This window comes from Eublepharis macularius, chromosome 2 (genome assembly GCF_028583425.1).
Source record: "Eublepharis macularius isolate TG4126 chromosome 2, MPM_Emac_v1.0, whole genome shotgun sequence".
NCBI lineage: Eukaryota > Metazoa > Chordata > Lepidosauria > Squamata > Eublepharidae > Eublepharis > Eublepharis macularius.
The window spans coordinates 12,077,984-12,104,021 of NC_072791.1; the positions used below are offsets into that span (position 1 = coordinate 12,077,984).

The 26,038-nt window shown below is 42.3% G+C and overlaps 1 protein-coding gene across 1 annotated transcript; it reads left to right on the forward strand.

Moving 5' to 3' along the window:
• Positions 1-457: 457 nt before the first annotated feature.
• Positions 458-19,342, forward strand: LOC129324286 (zinc finger protein 665-like). The gene is made up of 6 exons (XM_054971455.1): positions 458-502; positions 2,850-3,359; positions 3,529-3,571; positions 5,627-5,706; positions 5,966-6,092; positions 17,217-19,342. Exons 2-6 carry the CDS (start codon positions 2,943-2,945, stop codon positions 18,866-18,868), a joined length of 2,319 nt encoding a protein of 772 aa, XP_054827430.1. The 5' UTR covers positions 458-502; positions 2,850-2,942; the 3' UTR covers positions 18,869-19,342.
• The last annotated feature ends 6,696 nt before the right edge of the window (positions 19,343-26,038 follow it).

Genomic DNA, 26,038 nt, shown 5'->3' on the forward strand with positions numbered 1-26,038 from the left:
GGAAATGAAAAAGCCATTTGCCAGTTTTACCAGGGGAGGGGGCTGGGAGAGGAGAAAGGCTGCTCGGAAACGTTTCAAAATCACTCTGGCTTCCTGCGCAGCCCAACCTATGCATGGAGTGGCAGCCCCTAGCCCCACTCCCCATGGGAGGGAAAATGCAAGAACGCCGTTGGTTCTACTAGCCATTCAGAATAAGTGTTGCAGATCCTGAAATTATACCGTTTAAAAATTTATTTTAATAAATGGTCTGCAAGCAACACATAGGTAACTGCATCTCAGTTTTGTGAGTAGGTATGCAAAGGGAAATCTTTACAATGAAAAAAGTAGAAGTGGAGGGTTTTTTTTTTTTTGCTTTCAAGAGAGTCAACCTAAGGGTTAAAGAGAAGACGTCTTCATTCCTAGAGAGACCTGAAGAGAGAAAGTCGCCTGACTTGCCAGAGTCACTTCCTGTGTTGAGTGAGGAAGGGGGGCGAGGCAGCCCCGGAGGACTTTTTGAATAGAGGTAAGCAATGAATTAATATTTCCTTTGCAAAATTCCTCCCCGCTTTTGGGAATGGTAACCAGAGGGCTCCGTTGAAGGGCTTCCCTGCTTGCTCCCTGGCAGCTCCTCTTCGCTGGGAGTGGAGCTGAATTCTTCTTGCAATAACGGATGCATCTCCTGCTGTTTTTTCTCTGCGTTCGGCAGCTGTCTGCAATCTCTAGCAAAATAGCCTCTCTGTTGGCGTCTCTTTATTTTATTTGTATTTGATGTACGGAATTTATAGTCCATGAGACTCAAGGCAGATAGGTGCCTCGCGTGTAAGCCCATATAAGCCAATAGGATCAATTGCGGAGACGTTCAATAAACAATACATTGAATAAACAATGCAACAGAAATTTGAAGAAGCAGAAATCTGAAAGAGAACCAAAACAATGCTGAAACAAAACATAAGTAAAGGAATATGATGTATTAACAATGCAGAGCAAGTATCCAATAGGAGCATTTTTACAGCAAAAGGCAGTACGCAGTAGTAAACACTTCAGCCCCCATCCCTTTACCAGCACATCTCTCTGAACCATTTCCTTATTCAGGAGGGAAAAATCCCTCCTGAATAATTCAATTTGCATTCACATGTTCATCATTTGTAGGCAATAGAAGAGAACATACTCTGGCCTTGTCATGTAAGCGATGAAGAAATCGCCCCCCCCCCCCATATATTGTGACACTGCAGGTATCTCTGCGATCAAGAAGCACTCCTTTTATTTAAAAAAAGGTAGCCATGCATAGGTGCAAAAATTTGATTCCAAAACACAGATCCTCATGGATCCTAGGGATTTTTACATTGAATCCCCCAAACTCACATGGCCATGGACTTGTTGATTTATATGGTGAGTGAGTTTTGGAGGACCCCATGTAAAAATTCTCAGGATGCATGAGGATCTGTGCCTTGGATTCTTGTTTTTGTGCTGTGACATGTTTATTCTGGGCCAGCAAGGGGGGACACCTTTAATGAATATAGGGTCTTCACATATATAACAATTTTGGGTAACTGTGGGCAACTGAAGATTTTGCCAGTTTTTAGGATGGCATCTGCAGAAGATCCTGCTCAGAGGACCGGAGATGCTATGGTTGGGCATAGATAGAGAGGCAGTCCTGTAATATATTTTCCGTAAGCCAGCAGCTGCTATAGTGTTATCATGTTCTCATGTAGCCTTCCTGTTTTTTCTTGCTGTTCTGAAATAGTAAACTTGGATTTTTGGAGGCTTTCCCTCATCACTGTACTATCGCTTACTGAAGGCACAATGCCTCCTAGTGACTTCTTCAATCTGGCATACTTCAGTTCATTTTGCTAATGAAAGGTCTTTGGCTTCTAGAAATATGCGTGTCCTTTAGAAATCATGCACACTTGGGAAATTCTGATCTGTTATTATTGATGCATTCTTAAGCCCTTCAAAGACTTGGGTTTCTCAAATATGGCGCCAACTATGAAAGATCTCAGACTGCCTTTACTTCCTTGTATAACTAAAGTGTTTATTTAGAGAATTTTTATACTGCTTCTCCAGAGAACCTGACGAAGTCACCTTAAAATGAAAACATAAAACATTAAGAGTTAATTGATTAAACATCCAGCATAAAAAATCCAGCCAGAGTATAAAAACAGATCCTTGAAGGACAACAAATAAGGCTTTGTAGATTTAAAGGAGCGTATCAAGACAGTATTCACAGATCAACTCCTTACTTTTAAAAGGTGCCCTTCAAAAACTTCATTTTTACTTGGCTTATAAAGCTTGTCCAAGTTGTAATCATATTTAGAGTTCTTGTTTGCATGGTTCATGGAAAGATGTGAAAGAAATCGGTGGGTTGGGGCCCTGTAAGGTTTCAGATTTCTTACCTCTGGCTTCTCCATGGCTGCGGCAGCTTCCATGGAGAAGTCAAGCTGCTGCTGAAATATTCTCTGGTTGTCTGCAGCATGATTCGAGAGATCCAGCAGCTCTGGGACTCTCAGCTGCTCCGTTCTGCTCCTGGTTGACTCTAACTTCACAATCATTTTGTAAATATACACCCCACTCCTGGTCCCATGTAATGTTCTATGGCTAATGAAAATTGCAGCAATCTTTACTTTATACTTTAGCAATGCTATTATTAAGCAGAGTGGAGTCTTTCCCCTTGCGGAAGCTCCTGTTCACTTTCTCCATCCAGCTTTTTATCTTCAAACACCCTTTTTTTCCTGGGTATTCCTTGAGCTGTCATGAGTCACAGGTCACCTCTTTACATGCAGGTATCCATTTATACACATATATATATATGTCCCAATATATCAGACTTCTCATATATATATAGGTCCAACAGATCAAACGTCTCTTTGCAGGAGGTCATAGATCAAGCTCCTGCCTTGATAGAAGAATCTGACAGGAGGAAGGCGATCCACTTATGCAATTGGAGGCTGTCTGGAGAGGAGGGGATGGTGAGGGGAAAGCTGGACTCAATTAATCCGGAAGTAAGAAAAGGCCCTGTTGTCACCAAGGCTGGGAGCAGACGGGAAATGCAGGAAGGAACCTTACAGAAGAGCTTGGGGGAGGATTTCCCCCCTCCAGATGTGCAGCATCAGCAATTCCAGCACTTCTGTTACCAGGAGGCCGAAGGGCCCCGAAAGGTTTGCAGCGAACTCCACCGCCTTTGCCTCCAGTGGCTGAAGCCAGAAAGGCACAGCAAGAAGGAGATCCTGGACCTAGTGATACTCGATCGATTCCTGACCATCCTACCCCCAGAGATGGAGAACTGGGTCAGGGAATGTGGGCCAGAGAGCAGTTCCCAGGCAGTGGCCCTGGCAGAAGGGTTCCTCCTGAACAACGCAGAAGATGAGAATCGAGACCAGGAGGTAAGAGGGATTCCTCTAGGTAGCATATGGGGAACAGGATATCATCAGGGATACCTTCGAAATCCATTCAGATGGCCCCCAACTTTTGTAGATCTCCCTCCACTTTCATCTTAAAAGTATTCCTTTTCTCAACAGTTTCTCCTTTGTGGGATCCCCACTTCTCTTTCAGGTACAGGAATGGACCGAGCGTTACCCTGGAGCAGCTTTTCTGGGTAAGATCAAAAGGGCTGTTGTACCCACTCAATGGCCTCTGGGCATAGGTGGGCTGCTTATATTCTCCCGACCTCAATCTAGTGTGGGAAAGATGCTCACTCGAGTGTCTCAGTTTAGAAATATCCATTTTGGGAAGGAAAAACTTAGAATTGATTTGAAATCCCAGCAAGCTAATTGGAAGAATAGTGGTTTAGTCCATACCCTATATAAAATTATAATATACTATCTTGATACCCATCCTTCACTATGGTATTTAACTACTTTAAATCCAGTTATAATACTTATGGGTATGTAACAGTTTTCTTTACCTGATTTTTCCTCAGAACACAGAGTTTCTCAGCTGACAAATCACAGAGAGGGGGTGCAAGTAGGCAAGAGCCTGCCAAACAGATAAGAAAGCCAGGCCCCACAGGGAGATTGACAACCCTAGTGAACTTTTAGGAGAAGACTGGAAGGTGCATTTCACTCAGGCACATTCAATGACTTCCATTAGCAACTACATACTGTTTAGAATATGGGGAGGTGAGGACCAATCAGGCATATGCAAATTACCTGTGTGTTCCAGCTGTTGGGGGGATGAGTTGGGGAATGTTGTGAGCCCCAATCAGCCTGCATATGCATATTACCTTGAAAGCTGGCCCAATCAGGGAAGAGTGGCCAAGCTGGCGGGGGGCAGGGGGAGGCACAAGCAGGCAGCAGCCTGTCAGCCACACTGGGAAGCTGAATTCCTTTGGGAAAACACATTTTAGCCCTTTTTACCCCCTTAGCAGGCAAATTGCTTAACATCTCTTCTTAGTGGGTGTTTACATACCAATCCACCTCACGTCTGGTGTCAGGACATTAAGAACCAAGCTGCCTCCAAATGCAAAAAATGACAATTAATGTATGTTAAAAATTGGGAAGATAGTGTATGGGGCTAAGAGGAAGAAAATTATAAGCCTTGAGGAGATCTTATGCAGGGGTAACATAGCTGTTCTGGGGGACTTCAGCATCCATCCAGAGGCTACCTTGCCAGGAGCAGTTCAGGATTTTCGGCCTCCATGACAACCATGGGCCTGCCTCAGGTAAAAAGAGGCCGCACACGCTGCGCTGGGCAGGAGGAAGGTGATTTAATGTTTGGGGACTGAAGACAGGCCCATTGTCATGGACAGGTCACTACTTGCGGGGATTTAGGCTTACAGGGATACCAAGACTGCATAATCAAAAAGAGTCCAGTAGCACCTTTAAGACTGACCAATTTTATTGTAGCATAAGCTTCCGAGAATCACAGTTCTCTTCGTCAGATCTGACGAAGAGAACTGTGAATCTCGAAAGCTTATGCTACAATAAAATTGGTCAGTCTTAAAGGTGCTACTGGGCTCTTTTTGATTTTGCTACTACAGACTAACACGGCTAACTCCTCTGGATCCAAGACTGCATAGACTGTGTTGTGCCCACGTCTAAAGAAGCTTTCATGGGATGCAGAATTTCTCAATCGACCAGTCTGAAATATTCCATTCTCAAGCAAGGTGATAGAACAGGTGGGGGTGGAGAAGTGCAAGCTTTCCTGGATAAGGCAAATTGTTTAGCCCTTTTCCAGTCTGGTTTTTGGCTTGATCATGGGTCTGAAACAGCCTTGGTCTCCCTGGTGGATGACTTGGGCCAAGAAATAGACAGAAGAAGCACCGCCCAGTGAAGTAGGCAGTGGTTCTTCACCAATAGCAAGCCTGCCCTTTCCCCTATGTGCCTGTCTTGCGCACATGCAAAGCAATTCTTGGGTATGGTAGCTGCGATTCTATCAGTGTGTTCAGAGCTGCTTCTACTTTGCATTTCAGTTCTTCATTCTGTGAATTCTGTACCAATGGAGAATCAGGCCTGTATTTGTCTATGATAACTCTAACAAGATTGGATTTTGCAAATGGAGGGAACCAAAACATCATGCTAAATAAAGTTCCAAGGGTGGTTGTGACCATGAACCAAGCGAGGGAGATTCTTTTTTCTCCCACAGAAGGAACTGAAATGTTAAATAATTGAAAAGTTTTGAATGTCTTCCAATTACATTTTCATCCTTCCAGGCAAGGCCTTGAAACCAACAATAAATTCTTTACCAATTCTTCATGGCAGAAATAAAGCAAGTTCTACGTGGCCAGAGCAGGTAAGTGTGGAACTGCAAATTGTGACCCTGGGTGCCTCTATGTGCCATGCACCCCTTCCTAGCCCAGAGAGAACCCCTCACTCTCTTTGCCTTGCTTGCTCTCTGTACCATTCACTAGAAGGAAAAATGAAAAGCTCTGATGGCAGTTTAGATGCTGCAAGCAAGCTTTTCAGTATACTCATTTTGGCTGCTCCTCATAAGGGGAAGATTTGTTCCATTATCTGAGAGGACGGAGGGGTTTCTTTTTTTCTCTTTTCAGGGTCCAGTGACCTTCGAGGACGTGTCTGTTCACTTCACTGAGGAGGAGTGGGCTCTACTGGATGCAGAAAAAAGAAGCCTTCACAAGGAAGTCATGGAGGAGAATTTTCAGAATGTGGCCTCTCTGGGTAAGGATCCCCTATCCCTTCCTTCTCAGATACTGAAGGCAGACATTGTTCCTTCTAAGAAGGACTCTCGTAGGGCCCCTCAGCTGGAGACTCTGAATAGGTGAGTGGGGCAGCTCCACATGCAGGCAGAGGAGGGATTTCTGCATATCTAGTGGATTTCCCAAGTATTTGTGTGTAAGCTAAAATATTGGTTTGCAAACAAAGAGGAACACTACTTGCGCTATCAACAAGGCTTCTTTATGCGCCTTTCAGAGCAACCAAGGATGCCAGCATTTTAAATAACAAACATAATATTGATGGCTGTTGTGGGTTTTCCGGGCTGTATTGCCGTGGTTTTGGCATTGTAGTTCCTGACATTTCGCCAGCAGCTGTGGCTGGCAACTTCAGAGGTGTAGCACCAAAAGACAGAGATCTCTCAGGACATCCTCTATATGGCAGCCCTTCAAGTACTTGAAGATGGTTATCATATCGCCTCATCTCCTCTCCAGGCTAAACATACCAAGTTAATTCTACCGTTGCTTATAGGACTTGGTCTCCAGGCCCCTCACCATCTTCGTTGCCCTCCTCTGGACACGTTCCAGCTTGTCTATATCCTTCTTAAATTGTGGTGCCCCAAACTGAACACAATACTCTAGGTAAGGTCTAACCAGAGCAGAGTAGAGCGATACCTTCACTTCACATGATCTGGACACTGCACTTGTCAATATTAACAGGCACACTTTGAGTGCAGTCTGTCAACCAATTACCGATCCACCTAACAGTAATAGGATCCAAATCACATGTTACTAACTTGTCAACAAGTGTATTATCTGGAACCTTATCAAAAGCCTTACTGAAATTGAGATAAACTATTGGACAAGCTACAAGTGACAAAAGGCACAGGTTGGACACTTGTCAGCTTCCCTCAAGTTTTGATGGGAAATGTAGGCATCCTAGGGCCAAGCTACACATGACGAAAGACACTTGCCTGGCAAGTGGATTGAGTGGAGGGCAAGTGAACAGGGAGAAATACACTTGCCATTCAAGTGTCATTTGTCACTTGTAGCTTGGCCCCTAGTTTTGCAGCTTGGCTCTCTGACTGCTGTCCAATGGACTTTTCAACTGTCACTTGTCCAACATTCCGCCAAGCTGCCTACATTTCCCATCAAAACTTGAGGGAAGGGGGCGGGGCGTCGTGAGCGTGCATGCCAGACGCGTGAAGTTCAGGCTCCTGACTCAAACTCCCTCCCGACTGATTTAATCAGCTTTTAACCCGAGCTCTTCATAACAAATCATGGGCAAAACAGGAGGTAATAAAAATAAGACTTCAGAATTGACCGTACAAACGGTTAAAACCTTTTTCTCACCATCTGAATCAAAGAACGGGGCTGAGATGGAGCTGCATGCTGCAACCAAGATGGCTGCTGCCCCTGCCAGTCAGAAGGCAGATGACAAAGAAATCCAGGTACTGGAAGCTCATATTAATCTTAAACTAGATCAACTTGAGGAGAAATTTGCTAATCGGATGGAAAAGTTGCTTAAGCCTATGAATGAGCAGCTAACCCTCATTAATGAAACTCTTCAGCAAGTTGCTAAAACAGCTGACTCAGCGTTGGACCTCAGCCTGTCTTTGCAAAAAGACGCGCGCATAATGCAAGCAAATGAATACTGGCTGAAAAATAAAATCATGGATCTAGAGAATAAAATAAAATACAATAATTTGAAATTCCGCGGATTTACAGAGTCAGACGAAGGCACAGCAGATTTAACTGCGTTCTTATCAGGCTGGCTTGCTCATGAGCTGCAGTTGGTGAAGGGGGTGGCACCAACCATATTGTCTGCTTACAGGCTGGGTTCCCCTCGAAATCTGAGAGCAAATGCTAACAGAGACATTGTTGTCCGCTTTTTGGATTCCCGTACCAAAGAAAAAATCATTCAAGAAGCAAGGAAAAGAGGCACGTTTTCTTTTCAAGGGAAAAAAATACAAGTCTTCCAGGACCTGTCGAATGAAACGCTGCTGCATAGGAAAGAGCTTAAGCCTGTCACCTCAACGCTAACTAAAGCAAATATCAGATACAAGTGGGTGTCATCGACTAAGCTACAGGTTGCACATCAAGGCAGAGTTCTTCATGCAGTGGATATAGTCTCTGGCCTGAAACTTCTCACCGATTTGAACTTGCCAACCCAAGACTTGATCGTCAACCCAGCAGAAAACATCTCGGCTCAAAACCTTCCCACTCAAGAGAGATGGATCACAATCCCCACGAAATCATCTTCTTGAGCTAGAGATTGTTCACCAATGTCTCCTGTTTGACTCGGCTTTTGATGCAAAGAGCTTGCAAGGAATAAGGGGGGTGGGGGAGGGGGGGAAGGAAAAGAGGGGGGAAATTTTGGCTTGTTTCTTTTTTGTCTGAGAACTGACTGTTCTCTTCTGTCGCTACCCTTATCTTTTTTCTTTCTTTCTCTCGCTGCCCTTCACCCTTTCATCTCCAGCTATTTCATCTTGTTCTTGCCAATCTGTGGTCGGGGGGGGGGGAGTGGGAGTTACCTGTTTTTCATTCTAGTTCCCAAATTTCTTAGGGACCTCCAGATATAGGGAGGTAAAGATTTCTTTCCTCCCTATTAGTAGTACAGGAAATTTCTTTCTGTGCTTCTGGAGGGGTTAGCTCTTTGGTTTCAAGGAGCTATAGTTTAGGTTAGTTATGTCTAAGTTGTTACTGGTTGGGGGGTGTTTTGGGTTAGTTGGTACTGTTAATGTTTTCCCCTGGAAGGTCTGGTCATTCTTAGCTTCCTATGGTAAGCCGTGCAAGGTAAAGGAAGAAGCAATTCTTCATTCTAGAGCTGTATTTCTTTTGTCTGAGTTTATTACTTGTACTCTGCATCAGCTTAGCCTCTTCACAATGTTAGGTCATGACAGGGAAAATTAAAATTGTTACTTTCAACTGCAGAGGCTTAAATAACCCCATTAAGCTCAAACGTGTTTCCACAGCTTTAGCACAGCAGAATGCAGATATATTATTTTTACAGGAGACCCATTATAAAAAGGAAATGCCACAGATACTGAAATCTAATAGATTTAATTTGCAGTTCCAAGCTCCTGGCTCCTCAAACGCAAGGGGGGTTGCAATTGTATTTTCGAAAAATATCAAATTTCAATGGGTAGACTCTGAAGTGGACCCTAGAGGAAGGTTCATATTTATCAAAGGGAACCTGGAGGGGACAAGGGTAACCCTAGCTTCGATTTATGCGCCTAATGATAAGCAACTTGATTTTTTGCATGAAACCTTTTCCAACCTATGTATGTTTGCTGAAGGTGAGATTCTGATTGGGGGGGACTTTAACTGTATAGCTGATTTAAATCTGGATCGGTCCCAGAGGGATGGGAGACGTTGCAAGAAAATACCACGTCAACTGAAACTACAAATGTTGTTCGATAAATTTGCTTTTAAGGATGTCTGGCGAGCTCACCATGGAGTAGAGAAAGATTTCACTTATTTTTCAGCCCGGCATCAAGTTCATACCAGAATCGATTTTATTCTGGCCTCCAGTAAACTTTATCAAAATTTAATTTCTTCTAATATTGGGAGTAAAATCTGGTCAGATCATGCCTGGGTGGAAAGTCACTTGAATTTAGATGATAAAATAAAACAAGAAACTCATTGGCTATTAAATAAATCTCTTTTATTAAACCCATCTATACATAAAGAAATAGAGAAAGTACTTGAAAATTATTTTAAAGAGAACGTTGCAGGGGAGGTCTCCCAGGCAACAATTTGGGATGCTATGAAGGCAGTGGTCAGAGGGAAAATCATCTCAGTAGCCTCCTTCTACAAGAAAGAAAGAGAGAAATTCAGATTGGACATTTTAAGCAAAATCCAAGCACTAGAAATTAAGCATAAAAAATTTAATAATAAAAAAGTTTACAAACAACTTCTGCTTGAAAGAAAGAAGTTGGAATCTCTAGAGTCCTCTAAAATCAAGAAGAACTTACTTTTCTTAAAACAGAAATTTTGGCACAGAGGTCCTGGAACACTTCGCTTGCTTGCTTGGAAAGTGAAAAAAAAGATCTCAGCCCGCCAAATTAATCTGATTAAAAAAGGCAATAAGGATTATACTTCCAATAACAGGGAAATGTTGGAAGTATTTTACAACTTCTACTCTAAGCTCTATAGAACCACAAACCCATTTATATCTGATATTGACAACTTCTTAGCATCCTGCACCTCCCTAAAAAGTCTTACGCCAGCGCATAGGGAATTCTTGGAGTCGCCCATTTCTCTCCAAGAAATCACAGAGATTATCAAGAAGCTTAAACTTAACAAAACTCCCGGCAGGGACGGTTTTCCTGCCGAATTTTATAAAAGCTTCACACATAGTTTAGCAGAACCACTCAGGCTGACTTGCAATGCAATTCTTACCCAGGGCATCTTCCCTCAGTCATGGAATGAAGCCTCGGTCATTGTGATCCCCAAAAAAGGTAAAGATGTCACCCTCCCATCATCCTATCGTCCGATTTCTTTGCTGAATCAGGATGCTAAAATCTTTACAGCTATATTGGCCAACAGATTAAACAAAATCATTAATCATTACGTTCACCCTGACCAAACCGGCTTCATTCCACACAGAAACATGGCAGACAATGTGCGTAAATCTCTTAATATAATCAATCATTGCATTACCTATCAAATGGAGGCTCTCTTGTTGTCACTTGATGCAGAAAAAGCGTTTGACAGCTTGGAAACTAATTACCTTCTGAGACTCCTGTCAAAAATGGGTTTTGGCCAAACTTTTATACGATCAATCAGCTTACTTTATGCCAACCCTACGGCCCGGTTAAAAATAAATGGTATAAATTCAAAGGATATTAAACTTACAAGAGGGACCAGGCAGGGCTGCCCCTTGTCACCACTACTGTTCGCCCTTGCTATAGAACCTCTGGCGGAATCCATAAGACAATCAGCTGAGATCAAAGGCATTAGAATAAAAAGTCATGAATATAAAGTTTCTCTCTTTGCTGATGATATGGTTCTGTATATCTCTCACCCTTCTGCTTCATTACCTCCCTTGGAAGACAAGTTACATACCTTTGGTCAACTATCAGGTCTTAAAATTAATAAATCTAAATCTGAAATTTATCCTATTAATTTATCCCCAGACACACAAGCTCAGATAGCCTCCAATTATGAATACCAATGGATCAGCAAGAACTGGGTCTATTTAGGAATCACGATCCCTGTCAACCTAGCAAATTTAAAGGAATCTAATTTTAAAACCCTAGAACTCAAAGTTATAGGTGAATTTAAAGAATGGAGCAAGTTGACTTTATCCTGGGCTGAAAGAATACAACTGGTCAAAACCATGATTTTACCACTTTTCTTATTTAATTTTCGTATGCTGCCTATTAATCTCACTGATCAAGATATCCGAAAGTGGCAAACTCTTATAAATAAATTTATTTGGGCTAATAAACGTCCTAGACTTAATTTTTCAACCATGAAACGTTCAACCAAAAAGGGTGGCTTGGCTATTCCAGACCTAAAATGTTATTATATGGCAGCACAGCTAGCAAACATAGTGCTTCTTTTGCATTCCTCAGATAGTTCAGACTGGACATATGCTGAAACTGCACATCTTCTTCCCCATGATATAAAGGATATAATTTGGACAGACCCTAAACACAGGCCTACCCAAACTCTTGCCAATCCATTTTTGAAATCTACTATATCTGTATGGGACAGGGTAAGAAACTATCTAGCTCCTACACCGTCACCACTATCATCCTTCCTGGACCAATCGTGGTTTCCACCAGGTCAGGATTTAATTTCATTTCAGCAATGGAAGGTAATTAAGAAATCTAGGATCATTGACATCACCAAACATGGGGCCATCCTAACTAAGGAGCAAATAGAAGGGGATACAGAGGTTGTGGTCCCTTGGTATCAATACTTACAATTATCTCACCTTATAGGCAGCCAATTATTTGTCGACTCCTGGAAACGGGAGTTAACAGATTTTGAACGTTTATTAAAAAAAATAGAACCTCATCGTAAAGGCCTCATAGCTAGCATCTATTCTAATTTAAACTCACAGAATGATCAATCCTCATTAAGGTACCAATTGAAATGGAATACGGACTGCAGTACCCCCTTAACAGAGGAGCAATGGTCCACAATATGGTCTGGCAAGCCCCTAAATTCGAACGCAATCAATATCAAAATGTCTTCTTTTAAATTGTTGTCGAGATGGTACATGACTCCTCAATTACTACACCAAATTAATCCCAATTTAACACCGCTCTGTTGGAAAAAGTGTGGTCAAATTGGTGACTATATCCATTTGTGGTGGTCTTGCCCCAAGATCCAATCATTCTGGGACTTAATTTCAAGGAAAATTAAGGAGATTACAGATTATGAACTGCTCATGACTCCAGAATCTATTTTGCTGGGTCTTTGGGAAGACCCTGCCATACCAAAGGTGCGGAAAAATTTAATATTTATGTTACTTGCTGCTGCAAAAATGCTTCTAGCAGCACACTGGAAATCAGACAAGCTTCCGAAGCTACAACAGTGGGTTCAGAAAGTATGGGATATTTTTATTATGGAAAAAATAGCAGACCACCTTCATTCTATTGATAAACCACAGTATCAGTCATCATTCTTTACGCAATGGTTGCCCTTTTTGAATTACTTATACAATACTAATCAACTGCCTAATGCTGACATCAATACTTTTAGCTTCTTAGCTATATTATGAGAATATCTCCTCACTGTTCCCCCTTGCACTGTTTTTGTAGTCTATTACATTGGCTTTGTTATTGTTATTGACCGTTCCAAGGTTTGTTTCTTGTATTATTGTTATATGTATTTATGAATATTGTAAATTGTAAAATGAAAAATAAATAGTTTAAAAAAAAAAAAACTTGAGGGAAGCTGACAAGTGTCCAACCTGTACCTTTTGTCACTTGTAGTTCCGCAGTCTGCAGCATTCCCCTGATCCAGCAAGGTTGTAACTTTCTCAAAAAATGCGATAAGGTTAGTCTGACGTGACTTGTTCTTGAGAAACCCATGCTGGATCTTAGTAATCCCAGCCATCCTTTCTAAATGTTCAAAGACTTATTGTTTGATTATTTGTTCTAAAACTTCTCCAGGTATAGCCATCAGGTCAGTATTTACCTGGATCCTCCTTTTTCCCACCTCCAGTCTTCTGGCACCTTGCCTGTTCTTCAAGAATTCTAAGAGATGATAGACACAAGTTCTTTTAGTACCTTTGGATGCAATTCATCTGGACCTGTGGACGTAGTTCCATTTAAAGAAACTAGGTCTTTTTGTACTACCCCAAGCCGATCCTAGGCTGTAAATCCCTACCCTCATCATGTATTCTGTTATTGCCATGTTGAGAATCATTTCCCTCGCAGGAGAAGACTGAGGAAAAGTAGGAATTGAGCAATTCTGCCCTCTCTTCATCGCCTGTTACAATTTCACTTCCCTGTCCCTGCAATGATCCTACTATGTCCCTTGCTCTTTTTCTTATTTTGAACATAAGCAAAGAACCCTTTTTTGGGTTGTTTTTAGCATCTCTTGCTAGCCTAAGCTCATACTGAGCTTTAGCTTTTCTAACACTCTCCCTACACTCATTAGTTATTTATTTATATTCATCTTAGGTTATAAGGTCCTCCTTTCATTTCCTAAATGAGTCTTTTATTTCTCAGCTCTTTAGAAAGCTGCTTATGGAGCTACCTTGGCTCTTCTTTAGGCTCCTCTCGTTTTCCTATATGTACAGCGTTTCCTTTCCGCAATATGGTAAATTCTGAAATTACATAGTTACTGCTAACCAGGGTGCCCACTACTTTCACCTTGTCAACCAGTTCTTCCCTGTTGTTGAGAATCAAGTCCAGGATAGCAGATCCCCTTGTTTTCCTCTCCACTTTCTGAAAAATGAAGTTGCTAGCAATGCAAGCCAGGAATTAATTTGATCTTTCATTTTTAGCAGATTTAGACTTCCAACAGATATCTAGCTAATTGAAGTCTCCCATGACTACTATGTCCCACCCATTTGAGAACTTTGTAATTTGTTGTAGGAGTGTCTCGTCCAAGTCCTCTGCCTGGCTTGGTGGTCTATAGAAGACCCCCACCATAATATCACTATTATTTCTTACTCCTTTTGTTTTTAGCCAGAGACTCTCAACTGAACTTCTGTGTATTTCCTCACAAGTATATACCTCCTTTACATATAATGCAGGAAACGGTGTGTCAGAGCCTTGAAGAACAAACCATGAAACCCTGTATTTGAGCAGTGAAGTTTTGTTCTGTGTCAAAATATTTTGCCTGCTTAATTCCTATGTGTCAAGCTCCTTTCAGAAAGGTGGCAGGCTGGGGGGAAAGTGGTGTTGTGAGCCCCCTTAAGGAAGAGCAGGATCAACAGCATTCTGAACAGAAAATTGGAATTATAAGTGTTAAAAAGAATTTTTGGATCCTTAGTAGGAATTCAAGGTCAGGGGGATCCATCAACTCCTTTTCCCCACCTTACAAGGAGTACTGGGTCTCTTTAAAGGGAGAGAAGTCCTTAGTGCATATTATCTCTAGAAGAAAGTGGAGTGAAAATTGGTAGAAGGAACATTAACAGTTTGAGATATGCAGATGACACCATGTTACTGGCAGAAAACAGTGAAGTCTTGAAACGACTACTGTTAAAGATTAAAGGAGAAAATACCAAAGCAGGATTACAGCTGAACATCAAGAAGACTGAAGTAATGACTACTGAGGAATCACAGAATTTTAAACTCAACGATGAGGAAACTGAAATTGTTCAAGATTTTCTATTCCTTGGCTCAATCATCAACCCAAAGGGAGACTGCAATGAAGAAATCAGAAGAAGATTGGAAGAGCAGCTGTGAGAGAACTAGAAAAGATCCTTAAAGATAAAGATGTCTCTCTGGGGACCAAGATCCAGATAATCCAAACTATAGTATTCCACATTACTTATGTATGGATGTGATAGTTGGACAGTGAAGAAAGCTGACAGGAAAAAAATTGATTAATTTGAAATGTGGTGCTGGAGGAGAGTTCTGCGGATACCATGGACAGCCAAAAAGACAAATAAATGGGTACTAGATCAAATCAACTAGAATTCTCCCTAGAAATTAAAGTGACAAAATTGAGGCTATCATACTTTGGTCACATCATGAGAAGACAAAATTCTCTGGAAAAGTCAATAATGCTGGGAAAAGTGGAAGGCAGTAGAAAAAAGAGGAAGACCTAAAACGAGATGGCTTGACTCAATAAAAGAAGCCACATCCTCCAGTTTGTATGATCTGAGCAAGTCTGTTAACGATAGGTGGTCTTTCTTTCATAGGGTTGCCATAGATCAGAGGCAACTTGACAGCACATAACACACACACAATTGTAGGATGAGTGAGACTTGTCTTGACATTACTGCATGCAAAGAAGATCTAGGGGTCTTTGTAGAGCATCCACCAACCGCAAGAAAGCAGTCTGTTACAGTAGATTAAAAAATGTGATTTGGGGCTGCGTGAACATAAATATACTGTACAGACCTTTTGAACTGATTCTATCACTTTGTTCCGCTTAGACCTCACTTGGAGAACTGTTCACTTCTGGGCACCACAGTTTAAGAATTTAATTTAATTTATTATATTTATATTCCGCCCTCCCCACTTTCACAGGCTCAGGGCGGATAACAAATAAGAAGGATGTTGACAAGCTGGAATGTGTCCAAATTAGGGCAACAAATATGGTGACGGCTCTGGAGACAAGACTTACATGGGTGGTTTGAAGGAATAGGTATGTTTAGCTTGGAAGGGAGGCAACTGAGAGGTGATGTGATAGTTTGCACATAAACAATGGAGTGGAGTTATTTTTCTGTTACCCCAGAGGGTCAGACCAGAAAAAACCAGGTTAAATTAAAGAAAAGGAGTTCTTGGCCAAACATTAGGAACCCCTTCCTGATGGTTAAGAGCAGTTCCTCAGTGGAACAGACTTCCTTGGAATGGTATGGATTCATCTTTTTGAGAGATTTTGGGAGAGTCTTGATGGCCATCTATCAGCAATGCTGATTCTATGACTATGAGGTGTGGAACACGTTTGAGGAAGCGGGACGCCCAAAAGACAAACATGGCTGCCCGACAATCAGGGCTGGCTGTATTGCCTGATGTTTCGTATGTCACCTCTTCAGGGGCAGAAACACATATCACTAATATAATAATATCAATCACAAATTCATGAACACGAATAGTCAATGCAGCAAGTCAACAAAAAGAATCAAGGTGGCGGCTAAGCAAAGGGCTTTTGCTCCACACCTGTAGATGAAGAGGAGACAACTACTGTTATTTTGCTTCATACAAAATATCCCCATTACCTACTCAATTACCTTTGGACTATTCTCTTCTGATATGTTGGTTTCATTGGATTTTACCTGTTGGACTATTTACTGATCTGATACTATATTTTGGAGCGGCTTCCCGTGTGCAGTTGTTTGCTTGATTGTATTATATTTGACTGTTTATCTTGGATGGTATATTCCATTTGTTTTCAGGGCGTGTAAATATACATTGGTACTGTATTTTGATATTGTTGATTGCCTAGACATTGATTTATTTTTTTTCTCCACATTCAGTTTATTCTGTTTGTGTTCTGTCTCAGTCTGAAGTTAACTCAAAAAGAGAGAAACATGGTAATTAGCACAAGTTAGGCAGATGGTGAGAGGGAGAGCAGGAAGAAATGAGCCACCTGCTCTGCTCCTGTGGATTTTTCTTATGTTTCTGGGTAATAATGATAACCATTTTGGGGTCAGGAAAGGATTTCCCTCTAGATCAGATTGACCAAGGAACCTGGAGGGCTTTTTGCCTTCCTTTGGACATAGGATTGGGGTCACTGAGGAAGTAGAGGGGGTTAGCTGTGAATTTCCTGCATTCTGCATGAGATTGGACTGGATAACCCTTTGGGTCTCTCCTGGCTCTCTTTTTCTATTTTTACAATACATGAAAACGTAGTACTCAAAACTTAATACGTGGCAGGACGTGTCCTCTTCAAGTGATTTCTGTTCTTTTGTTATCAGGGGTTGTTAATTGCCTTTTCTCCTTCATTCTGCTTTTGTTTTAAGGTCTTACCAGTCTCCTCTTTATTCCAGAGATTGATGGTCCCCAGAGAATGCCTGAAGGAGAACCACAACAACTCCAATTGGAAGAGAAGCAGCAGAGGAGAAGTAACGGGACAAAACAGAAGAGGAGAGATGAATCATCCGTTCAACGAATTAACAGAGGGAAAAAACAATATAAATGCTTGGAGTGTGGAAAAGGCTTTTCTCGGAATCAAAACCTTACTGACCATCAACGAATCCACACAGGAGAAAAGCCATATAAATGTGTGGAGTGTGGGAAGAACTTCGTTCAGAGCTCCAAACTTACTGTCCATCGACGAATCCACACAGGGGAGAAACCGTATAAATGCATGGAGTGTGGGAAGAGCTTTGTTCGGAGCTCCCAACTTGCTTCCCATCAACGAACTCACACAGGAGAGAAGCCATATAAATGCATGGAGTGTGGGAAGACCTTTGCTTGGCAGGCAGGCTTTAATCTCCACTGTCGAATCCACACAGGGGAGAAACCATATAAATGTGTGGAGTGTGGAAAGAGCTTTGCTCAGAATGAAACCCTTACTATCCATCGACGAATCCACACAGGGGAGAAACCATACAAATGCATGGACTGTGGAAAGAGCTTTGCTAAGAACACAAGTCTCACTGACCATCGACGAATCCACACAGGGGAGAAACCATATAAATGCGTGCAGTGTGATAAGAGGTTTGCTTGGAAAACAGAACTTACTGTCCATCGACAAATCCACACAGGAGAGAAACCATATAAATGTGTGGACTGTGGAAAGAGCTTTGCTAGGAATACAGAACTTACTTCCCATCGACGAATCCACACAGGAGAAAAACCATATAAATGTGTTGAGTGTGGAAAGAGGTTTGCTTGGAGTGTACAGCTTACTGCACATGAATCAATCCACACAGGGGAGAAACCGCATAAATGCAAGGAGTGTGGAAAGAGTTTTGCTCGAAATGCAGATCTTACTCTCCATCGAAGAATCCACACAGGGGAGAAACCATACAAATGTATGGACTGTGGAAAGAGCTTTGCTAAGAATACATGTCTCACTGTCCATCGACGAACCCACACAGGGGAGAAACCATATAAATGCATGCAGTGTGATAAGAGCTTTGCTCGGAATCCAGAACTTACTGTACATCAACGAATCCACACAGGGGAGAAACCATATAAATGTGTGGAGTGTGGGAAGAGCTTTCCTAAGAATGGAAGCCTTATTGCTCATCGACGAATCCACACAGGTGAGAAACCATATAAATGTGTGGAGTGTGGAATGAGATTTGCTTGGGGTACACAGCTTAATGCACATAAACCAATCCACACAGTGGAGACACCACATAAATGCATGGAGTGTGGGAAGAGCTTTGCTCGAAATGAAGACCTTACTCTCCATCGACAAATCCACACAGGGGAGAAACCATACAAATGCTTGGACTGTGGAAAGAGCTTTGCTAAGAACACTGTTCTCACTGTCCATCAACGAATCCATTCAGGGGAGAAACCATATAAATGTGTGGAGTGTGGGAAGAGCTTTGCTTCGAATGGAAACCTTACTGTCCATCGACGAATCCACACAGGGGAGAAACCATATAAATGTATGGAGTGTGGGAAGGACTTTGCTCGGAGTGGAGGCCTTACTGCTCATCAACGAATCCACAGAAAGGAATAAGGATATAAATTTGTGGAGTGTGGAAAAAGCTTTGGTAAAAGGATAAAACTTACAACCCATTGAGATATCTACATGAGAGAAACCATATAAATACGTGGCGTGTGGAAAGAACTTTACTTGTAATGCAGACCTTTATCGATGAATCCACACAGGGGAGTAACCATATAATTGTCTGGAACATGGGAAGAGCTTTGCTTGGAATGCAGACCATACTCTCCATCAACAAATCTGTATGTGGGAGAAACTATATATATGCATGGATTGTGGAAAGAGCTTTGCTTGGAATGCAGATCTTAAGCATAAGAACATAAGAACATAAGCAAAGCCATGTTGGATCAGGCCAGTGGCCCATCCAGTCCAACATTCTGTCACACACAGTGGCTAGAAATCCAGTGCCATCTAAAGGACTGTCAGTGAGGCCAGGACACCAGATGCCCTCCCACTGCCTTCCTTCCAGCACCAAGACAACAGAGCACCACCTCCCCACAAAGAGAATACCATCTATCTCCTGTGGCTAATAGCCACTGATGGACCTCTGCTCCATATATTTGTCCAGTCCCCTCTTGAAGCTGGCAATGCTTGTAGCTGCCACCACCTCCTGTGGCAACGAATTCCATGTGTTTATCACCCTTTGTGTAAAGTAGTATTTTCTTCTATCTGTTCTAACCCGACTGCTCAATAATTTCATAGAGTGCCCACGAGTTCTTGTATTGTGAGAGAGGGAGAAAAACACATCTTTCTCTACCTTCTCTAACCCGTGCATTATCTTGTAAACCTCTATCATGTCTCCCCTCAGTCGTCTTTTCTCCAGGCTAAAGAGCCCCAAGCGCCTCAATCTTTCCTCATAGGGAAAGTGTTCCAACCCTTTAATCATTTTAGTTGCCCTTCTCTGTACTTTTTCCAGTGCTATGATATCTTTTTTAAGGTGTGGCGACCAGAACTGTACACAGTACTCCAAATGAGGCCTCACCATCGATTTATACAGAGGCATTATGATACCGGCTGATTTGTTTTCAATCCCTTTCCTAATAACCCCTAGCATAGCATTAGCTTTTTTTATGGCAGTCGCACACTGTGCTGACGTTTTTAGTGAGTTATCTATCATGACTCCAAGATCTCTCTCTTGGTCAGTCTCCGCCAGTTCAGACCCCATCAACTTGTATTTATATTTTGGATTTTTGGTTCCAATGTGCATTACTTTGCACTTGGCTACATTGAACCTCATTTGCCACATGGATGCCCACTCTTCTAGCCTCGACAGATCCCTTTGGAGTGCCTCACAATCCTCTCTGGCTTTCACCACCCTGAACAATTTCGTGTCATCTGCAAATTTAGCTACTTCACTGCTTAATCCCAATTCCAAATCATTAATAAACAAGTTAAAAAGCATTGGACCCAATACCGACCCCTGTGGCACCCCACTGCTCACCACCTTCCACTGTGAGAAGTGCCCGTTTATACTCACTCTCTGTTTCCTATTAATTAGCCAGTTTTCGATCTTACTTCCCATCGATGAATCCACACAGTGGAGAAACCGCATAAATGCATGGATTGTGAAAAGAGGTTTGCTTGGAGTACAGAGCTTACTGTTCATCAAAGTATTCATACAGGTGAGAAACCATAGAAAAGTGTGGAGTATGGAAAGAGATTTGCTCAGAATGCAGACCTTATTCTCCATCGATGAATTCACACAGAAGAGAAAATCATATCAATGTGTGGAGTGTGGACGCAGGTTTTCTCAGAGTTCAGGCCTTATCGTGCATCAGTGAATTCACTCAGGAGAGAAACTGCATAAGTTCTAAGAAACTTGCATTTCAAAAATCATCTTGTCAAATATCAAAGAATTCACACAGGAGGCAAATTATAGAAGGGCTTTTCCCAGGGAAGTGAAAGGCAGGCATCTTTCAAGGGCGAGGGAAGTGAGAGATTATATATTGGTCTTAATTTTTAATTTTTAAAATTCTTTTTTAAAATGCCTTGAACAATGTCCAAATGCGGGATATAAATGCTTTAATAAATAAATAAATAATAACCGCTGCCACTGTGGCAACAGCTTCAGCCACAATCTCTTTCTTGTCAGGCATGTAACCTGTCAAAAAAGTCAGCAGAAGGGCATATGTTAGAAACTGTCACTTGTGTCTAAAACTTTTATGCTAAATCGGGCCAATTTTTTTTTTATTCAGAGGGTTGCTGTTGAAGACCATCTTTCTCCAGAGTGGGAATTATCTTGTGGAGCTCCACAAGTAGCAGTCTTATCCCCCATGTTGTTCAACCTGTATGTAAAGCTTTTAGGACAATTCATTTGTAATTATGGAATTAGATGCTCTCGGTATGTAGATGATACTCAACTGTATATCTGTCTATCCAAATTACTGTGGGATGCAGTAGAGATCTTGGGTGGCTGCCTGTTGTCTAATGGCTGAAAGTAAACAAACTATAATAACAAACTGAAACTAAACCCAGACAAGACAGAAGTGATGATGCTGGAGATGGCAAAGGGTTTTTTGAAATTTTTCTTTTCAAATCTCATTTGTTAGTGCGAAACAAAAAAATAAAAACAATGCTAGTAAACAAAAACAGTATTTGCAAACCTATACCTAAGCTTCTATAAAAGGTTTCCAAATATCTAAAAATAAGTCCATAAGCAATTCTCATCTATATGCAATGTGTTCAAATGTTGATACGTTTATAATATTCTTGATCCAGTTAGTTATGGAAAATCACCTTTTTTCTTTCCAGTGTTGTAGTATTGAAGGTTCTGCCAGGTAGATTTCAATGACTTCACTACATGAGTCCAGAACTTCATGAGTTAAAGCTTTATTACTAATCTACTAGTTCAGCAATCCATTACCGGTTCGTTGCCAGGAATGAAGTTCTGTGCCAAGCCCCAAGCCTATATTGAGTTCTAAGTACAGCCCAGTCCCCACCCCCCCTTAGCTGCCAACCTAGCCCAAGTTCCCACTTCCCATCCCCCAATAGCTACAGCGTATGTGTAAAGCAAAAACCAAACCAAAGCAACTAGGAACGAAAGTGGAGAGGATGTTTTAGAAAGTTCAGGAGTTCCAACGTTATGTATCCATGACAACAGTTCTTTTTCTCAGACTGAAAGTTGGAGACAGGAAGATAAGCTCAGGAGGAGGCCCCTCCTCTGCACGCTTTCACAGTACAGAGATAGAGGAGACAGCCGCAGCTCCTAACATCAGAGTTCTAACATAAGAGCACAACGTTTGCTAGAATTCAATCCTTTGCCCAGTCTCTTACCAAGCAGGTCAAGGGTTGTCAAGCCCCTAAAGTATGGCAGGGGATGCCAAGACCCTGACATCCTGCCCCCCAACTCAATTCCGCCCCCCCCCCCGGTTTGCGCAGGTATTTTTTGTGAAAGGCCCTAACTAATCTGTCAGCATTAACATTAGTAGATTAAACCCATTCAGCTTGGCTCTTTGCAAAGTGTTTCCATTGAATCAGGTAAAACAATATACCGCTTTTCCTCTTAGGGTCCAATATTTGCTCAACTTCATGATGAGGTTGGCCCTCAACCCTGATAGGGGGTGGAGCTAATGGTTTCTGGTGCCACTTGTCTGGCCCCAGGTCCTTTAAGAGACAAAAATGGAAAACTGGATGAACATGTCTCAGGTTCTTAGGCAGATCCAGTTCCATGGTCACATCATTCATAAGTCTAGTCACCTTGAAAGGTCCTAGATATTTCCAACCCTTGCTTGTTTCTCTCTGAAGTTCTTAGCTGAAACATAAACAGAGTGTCCAGGTTTCAATTCCCAGGGAGGGGAGCATTTCCTGTCCACATGGGCTTTGCAATCCTGTTTAGTTTTCTCTAGTGTTTGTTTCACTAGCTTCCATCAAGCAGTTATTTTACTCCACCAGTCTCTCAGATCCCTTCCCTCCACTGAGGAGTTACTATCCAAGAGGGGCATTGGCTTTCCCTCAAACCTTTGTGTTACTTGAGATGCCCCAATCGAACTGTGGATACTATTATTATAGCAATACTCAGCATAAAGCAGAAAATCAACCCAATCATCCTGCTGGTGATTAATATAACATCTCAGAAACTGCTCCAAAATCGGATTAGTCCGTTCTGTCTGTCCATCAGTTTCTGGATGGTGGGCCAAACTAAGCCCTTGCTCAATCCCTGTCACTATCGTAAGCATCTGCCAAAATTTGGCTACAAACTGGCCCCCACGATCCGAAATTACCTTCTCGGAGAAAGAATGCAAACGCACCACATTCTGAATGAAGAGGGTAGCCAGATTTTTTGCTGTGGGCATTTTAGAACGTGGCACAAAGTGGGCTTGCTTCGAGAATAAGCCAACCACCACTAAAATAACTGTTTCCCCCTTACTAGGGGATAAGCCCGTGATAAAGTCCATAGAAATCGTAGACCCGGATCTAATGGCTGTATTAGTCCTGGGGGTTTTCCTCCCCGCTTCTTTCCCATCAAACAGGTCTGGCAGCTATTTGTGTATTGGAAAATATCTTTTCTCATCCCAAGCCACCAAAATTGATGTTATGCTAAATTTTAATGTTTTTACAAATCCAAGATATCCAACTAGCTTATCATTGTGACATTTTTTACCACTTCCCCCCTAAGGGCTTCTGGCACGTACAGTCTGCCATTTCTATACTAGCTTCCACCCGCACTCTTTTCCAGAGTATCTTATAATACCTGTTCCCCTCCTTCTCCAGTTCTGCCAATTTTTTCCAACCAGGAGTTGGGCGAGGAGGGGAGGAGGTCATGTGCTCACTGCCGTGTTACTACCGCTCCTCCCAGCTGGGCCAGGGTGAACATAGTGTCTATAATCTCCTCCCTTTGGCTTTCATAATGTGGGAGGCAGGACAATGCATCTGCCAGGAAATTCGAGCTTTCAGGGCGGTTGCTGTTTCGTGCCCAGTCTCTGTGGAGACCAGAGGGCTTCCAGGTTTTTGTGGTCTGTTCACACATCAAACAGTATTTTCTCCCCCTCAAGCCAGTTTCGCCAGGTTGACAGAGCCAGTTTAACAGCCGCTGCTTCTTTGTCCCATACTGACCAGTGTCTCTCGGTCTCAGAAGACTTGCGTGAAACATTCGCTCAGGGGTGTAACTGTCCTTTCTCCCCCCTCTTGCAGGAGCACCTCTCCCATGGCTACGTCACTGGCATCTACCTGCACAATAAACTTTTTATTCTCATCAGGGTGACACAGAATGGGTTCAGAAGTGAAAAGTTCTTTTAATTTCTCAAACACCCGTTGGCACTTTTCAGACCGGGTCAGTTGAACCCTCGGCTTTACTCCCTCTGTCCCTTCCTTTTCATTTTCAGTAAATCAGTCAATAGCAATGCGGTCTGAGCAAAGTTCTCAATAAATGGCCTGTAGAAGTTTGCAAAGCCCAGAAACGATTGTAGTTGCCATCTCATTTTTGGAGCTTCCCACCCCAATACATCCTGGATCTTTGCAGGGTCCATCCCCAGTCCCTTTTTGGAGACCCAGTAGCCCAAATCCAGTCTCTCCGTCGGTATTCCGATGTTCTATGAGGCTTGTCTCTCTGTCCGTACTCTGCAGTCCCTCGCCCTTGGGCCACCTGATGCTGGAGACAGGACAATTTCACCACTTCCTCTCGGTTTTCAATCTCACACACCAACTGGAGCCACCCAAGTAGAGTACGTGGGTCATCTTGGGTGTCTTTTAGCGACTATAGGGACAAAGAGGATCCATTTTCATTGACCATTGGTTAGATTCCATGAAACAAGCAAACAGTTTAAAAGTACATAATCATCTTCAGAAATGGAGTATTCCAATACAGAATTAATACAAGTGATGACTTCCTAAAAGGCTTAATGAACATGTCCCAAACACACGCTTAAGAGACACATCTTTTGAGTTACACTGCCAACAGTTGGGCACTCTACTTGATCGTTTAGCAGGAAAGCACTGTGGTATCCAATATACTCTAAACATACATTTTTGCTAAGTAAAGCACAGCTTAAGATCCATACCATCAACAAATAAAATGCTTAAAGCCTTATTCCTTTACTTTGGCAGAACTGAACGACCCACAGCTCACTATTCCATTCGTTTCTAAGACTCTGCATATCATATTTATTGACTGACATCAAATATTTCTAAACCAGTTTGGTAGGTTTTGTTTTCCATGTTGATTCAAGAGTTTCCAAAAGCGGGGGAGATTCTGAAGCACTCAAAGCTGCCGGGCCGTATTTGAACACCAACAAATGTTGCAGTTGTTAATATTGCTATTCGGCAGAAGTTGGCAAATCATATCTACAGCTCAGCTGAGAAAATGACAAAAACGTATTTGTTTTATTTATTTTAATTTAGCATGGCTCTTAGTTAAGATGCCTGAACTTTGATTCAGCCGTAAGTTTTTGCAGGCCTGGCTCTGGCCTACCTGGGAAAGAATGTGCTGGCTTGTTAATTTCCAACACCTGCAGACCCCTGCCAGTTCTTAAGAGAGTCAGCCTTGACACTGGCTCTCACCGTGTCTATCTTCACCTCCCCGATTTCACAGGGATAGCAATGCCAATTAAGGAAGTGAGCCCTGATTGGCTTTTGGCTGATAGCGTCAGCAGGCCTGAAAAGATGGCTGCCTGCTACACACTGGTCCCATCTCTAGACATTATTCCTTCATGTGAGAGAGAAGTTTGCCTTTTATCATCAAGATACCTCGACTTGCATGGCATGGAAGTGGACTCCTTTACCAAGCCTAACGGTGAGAACCTATCAGCAAAGAAGCTATATCAGAGAAGCCTAAGGTAGCAAGCTTTTAAGTGTTTTATTCAGATAGCTGTTAGGTAGCAATAGAAAGTGGCATTTGTTTTCTCTTACCTATTGCCTAAGAGTGCTTTATGCTCAGCAAACACTCTCTGTAACTTGTATTCAATAAACAAAAAGGTATTTTATTTCAGCCTGTGTCTGGAGTCACTGCTTGCAGTTTGGTACAACCCCCCCCCAAATGATCCTTGAGACTGAAAAGTCTCAGAAATAAACAGAAGAGGGACCTTCTTACTACCTAGGGGTCTGAGTTCAGCGCCCAGAGTAGGAGTTTGCAAGTCGCTGCTTTGTACACTATGGTAACATCAAGACTTGACTACTGTAATGCACTCTACATAGGTCTTCCCTCTATATTAACTCAGAGACTCCAGTTGGGGCACAACACTGCAGTTC

Bases quoted from the DNA above. Each gene is read 5' to 3' on its own strand.
- LOC129324286 (XM_054971455.1), top strand. From the start codon at position 2,943: ATGGTGAGGGGAAAGCTGGACTCAATTAATCCGGAAGTAAGAAAAGGC. The intron at 3,572-5,626 runs GTAAGATCAAAA...TCATCCTTCCAG, and splicing joins CCCTGGAGCAGCTTTTCTGG to GCAAGGCCTTGAAACCAACA. The intron at 6,093-17,216 runs GTAAGGATCCCC...TCTTTATTCCAG, and splicing joins TCAGAATGTGGCCTCTCTGG to AGATTGATGGTCCCCAGAGA.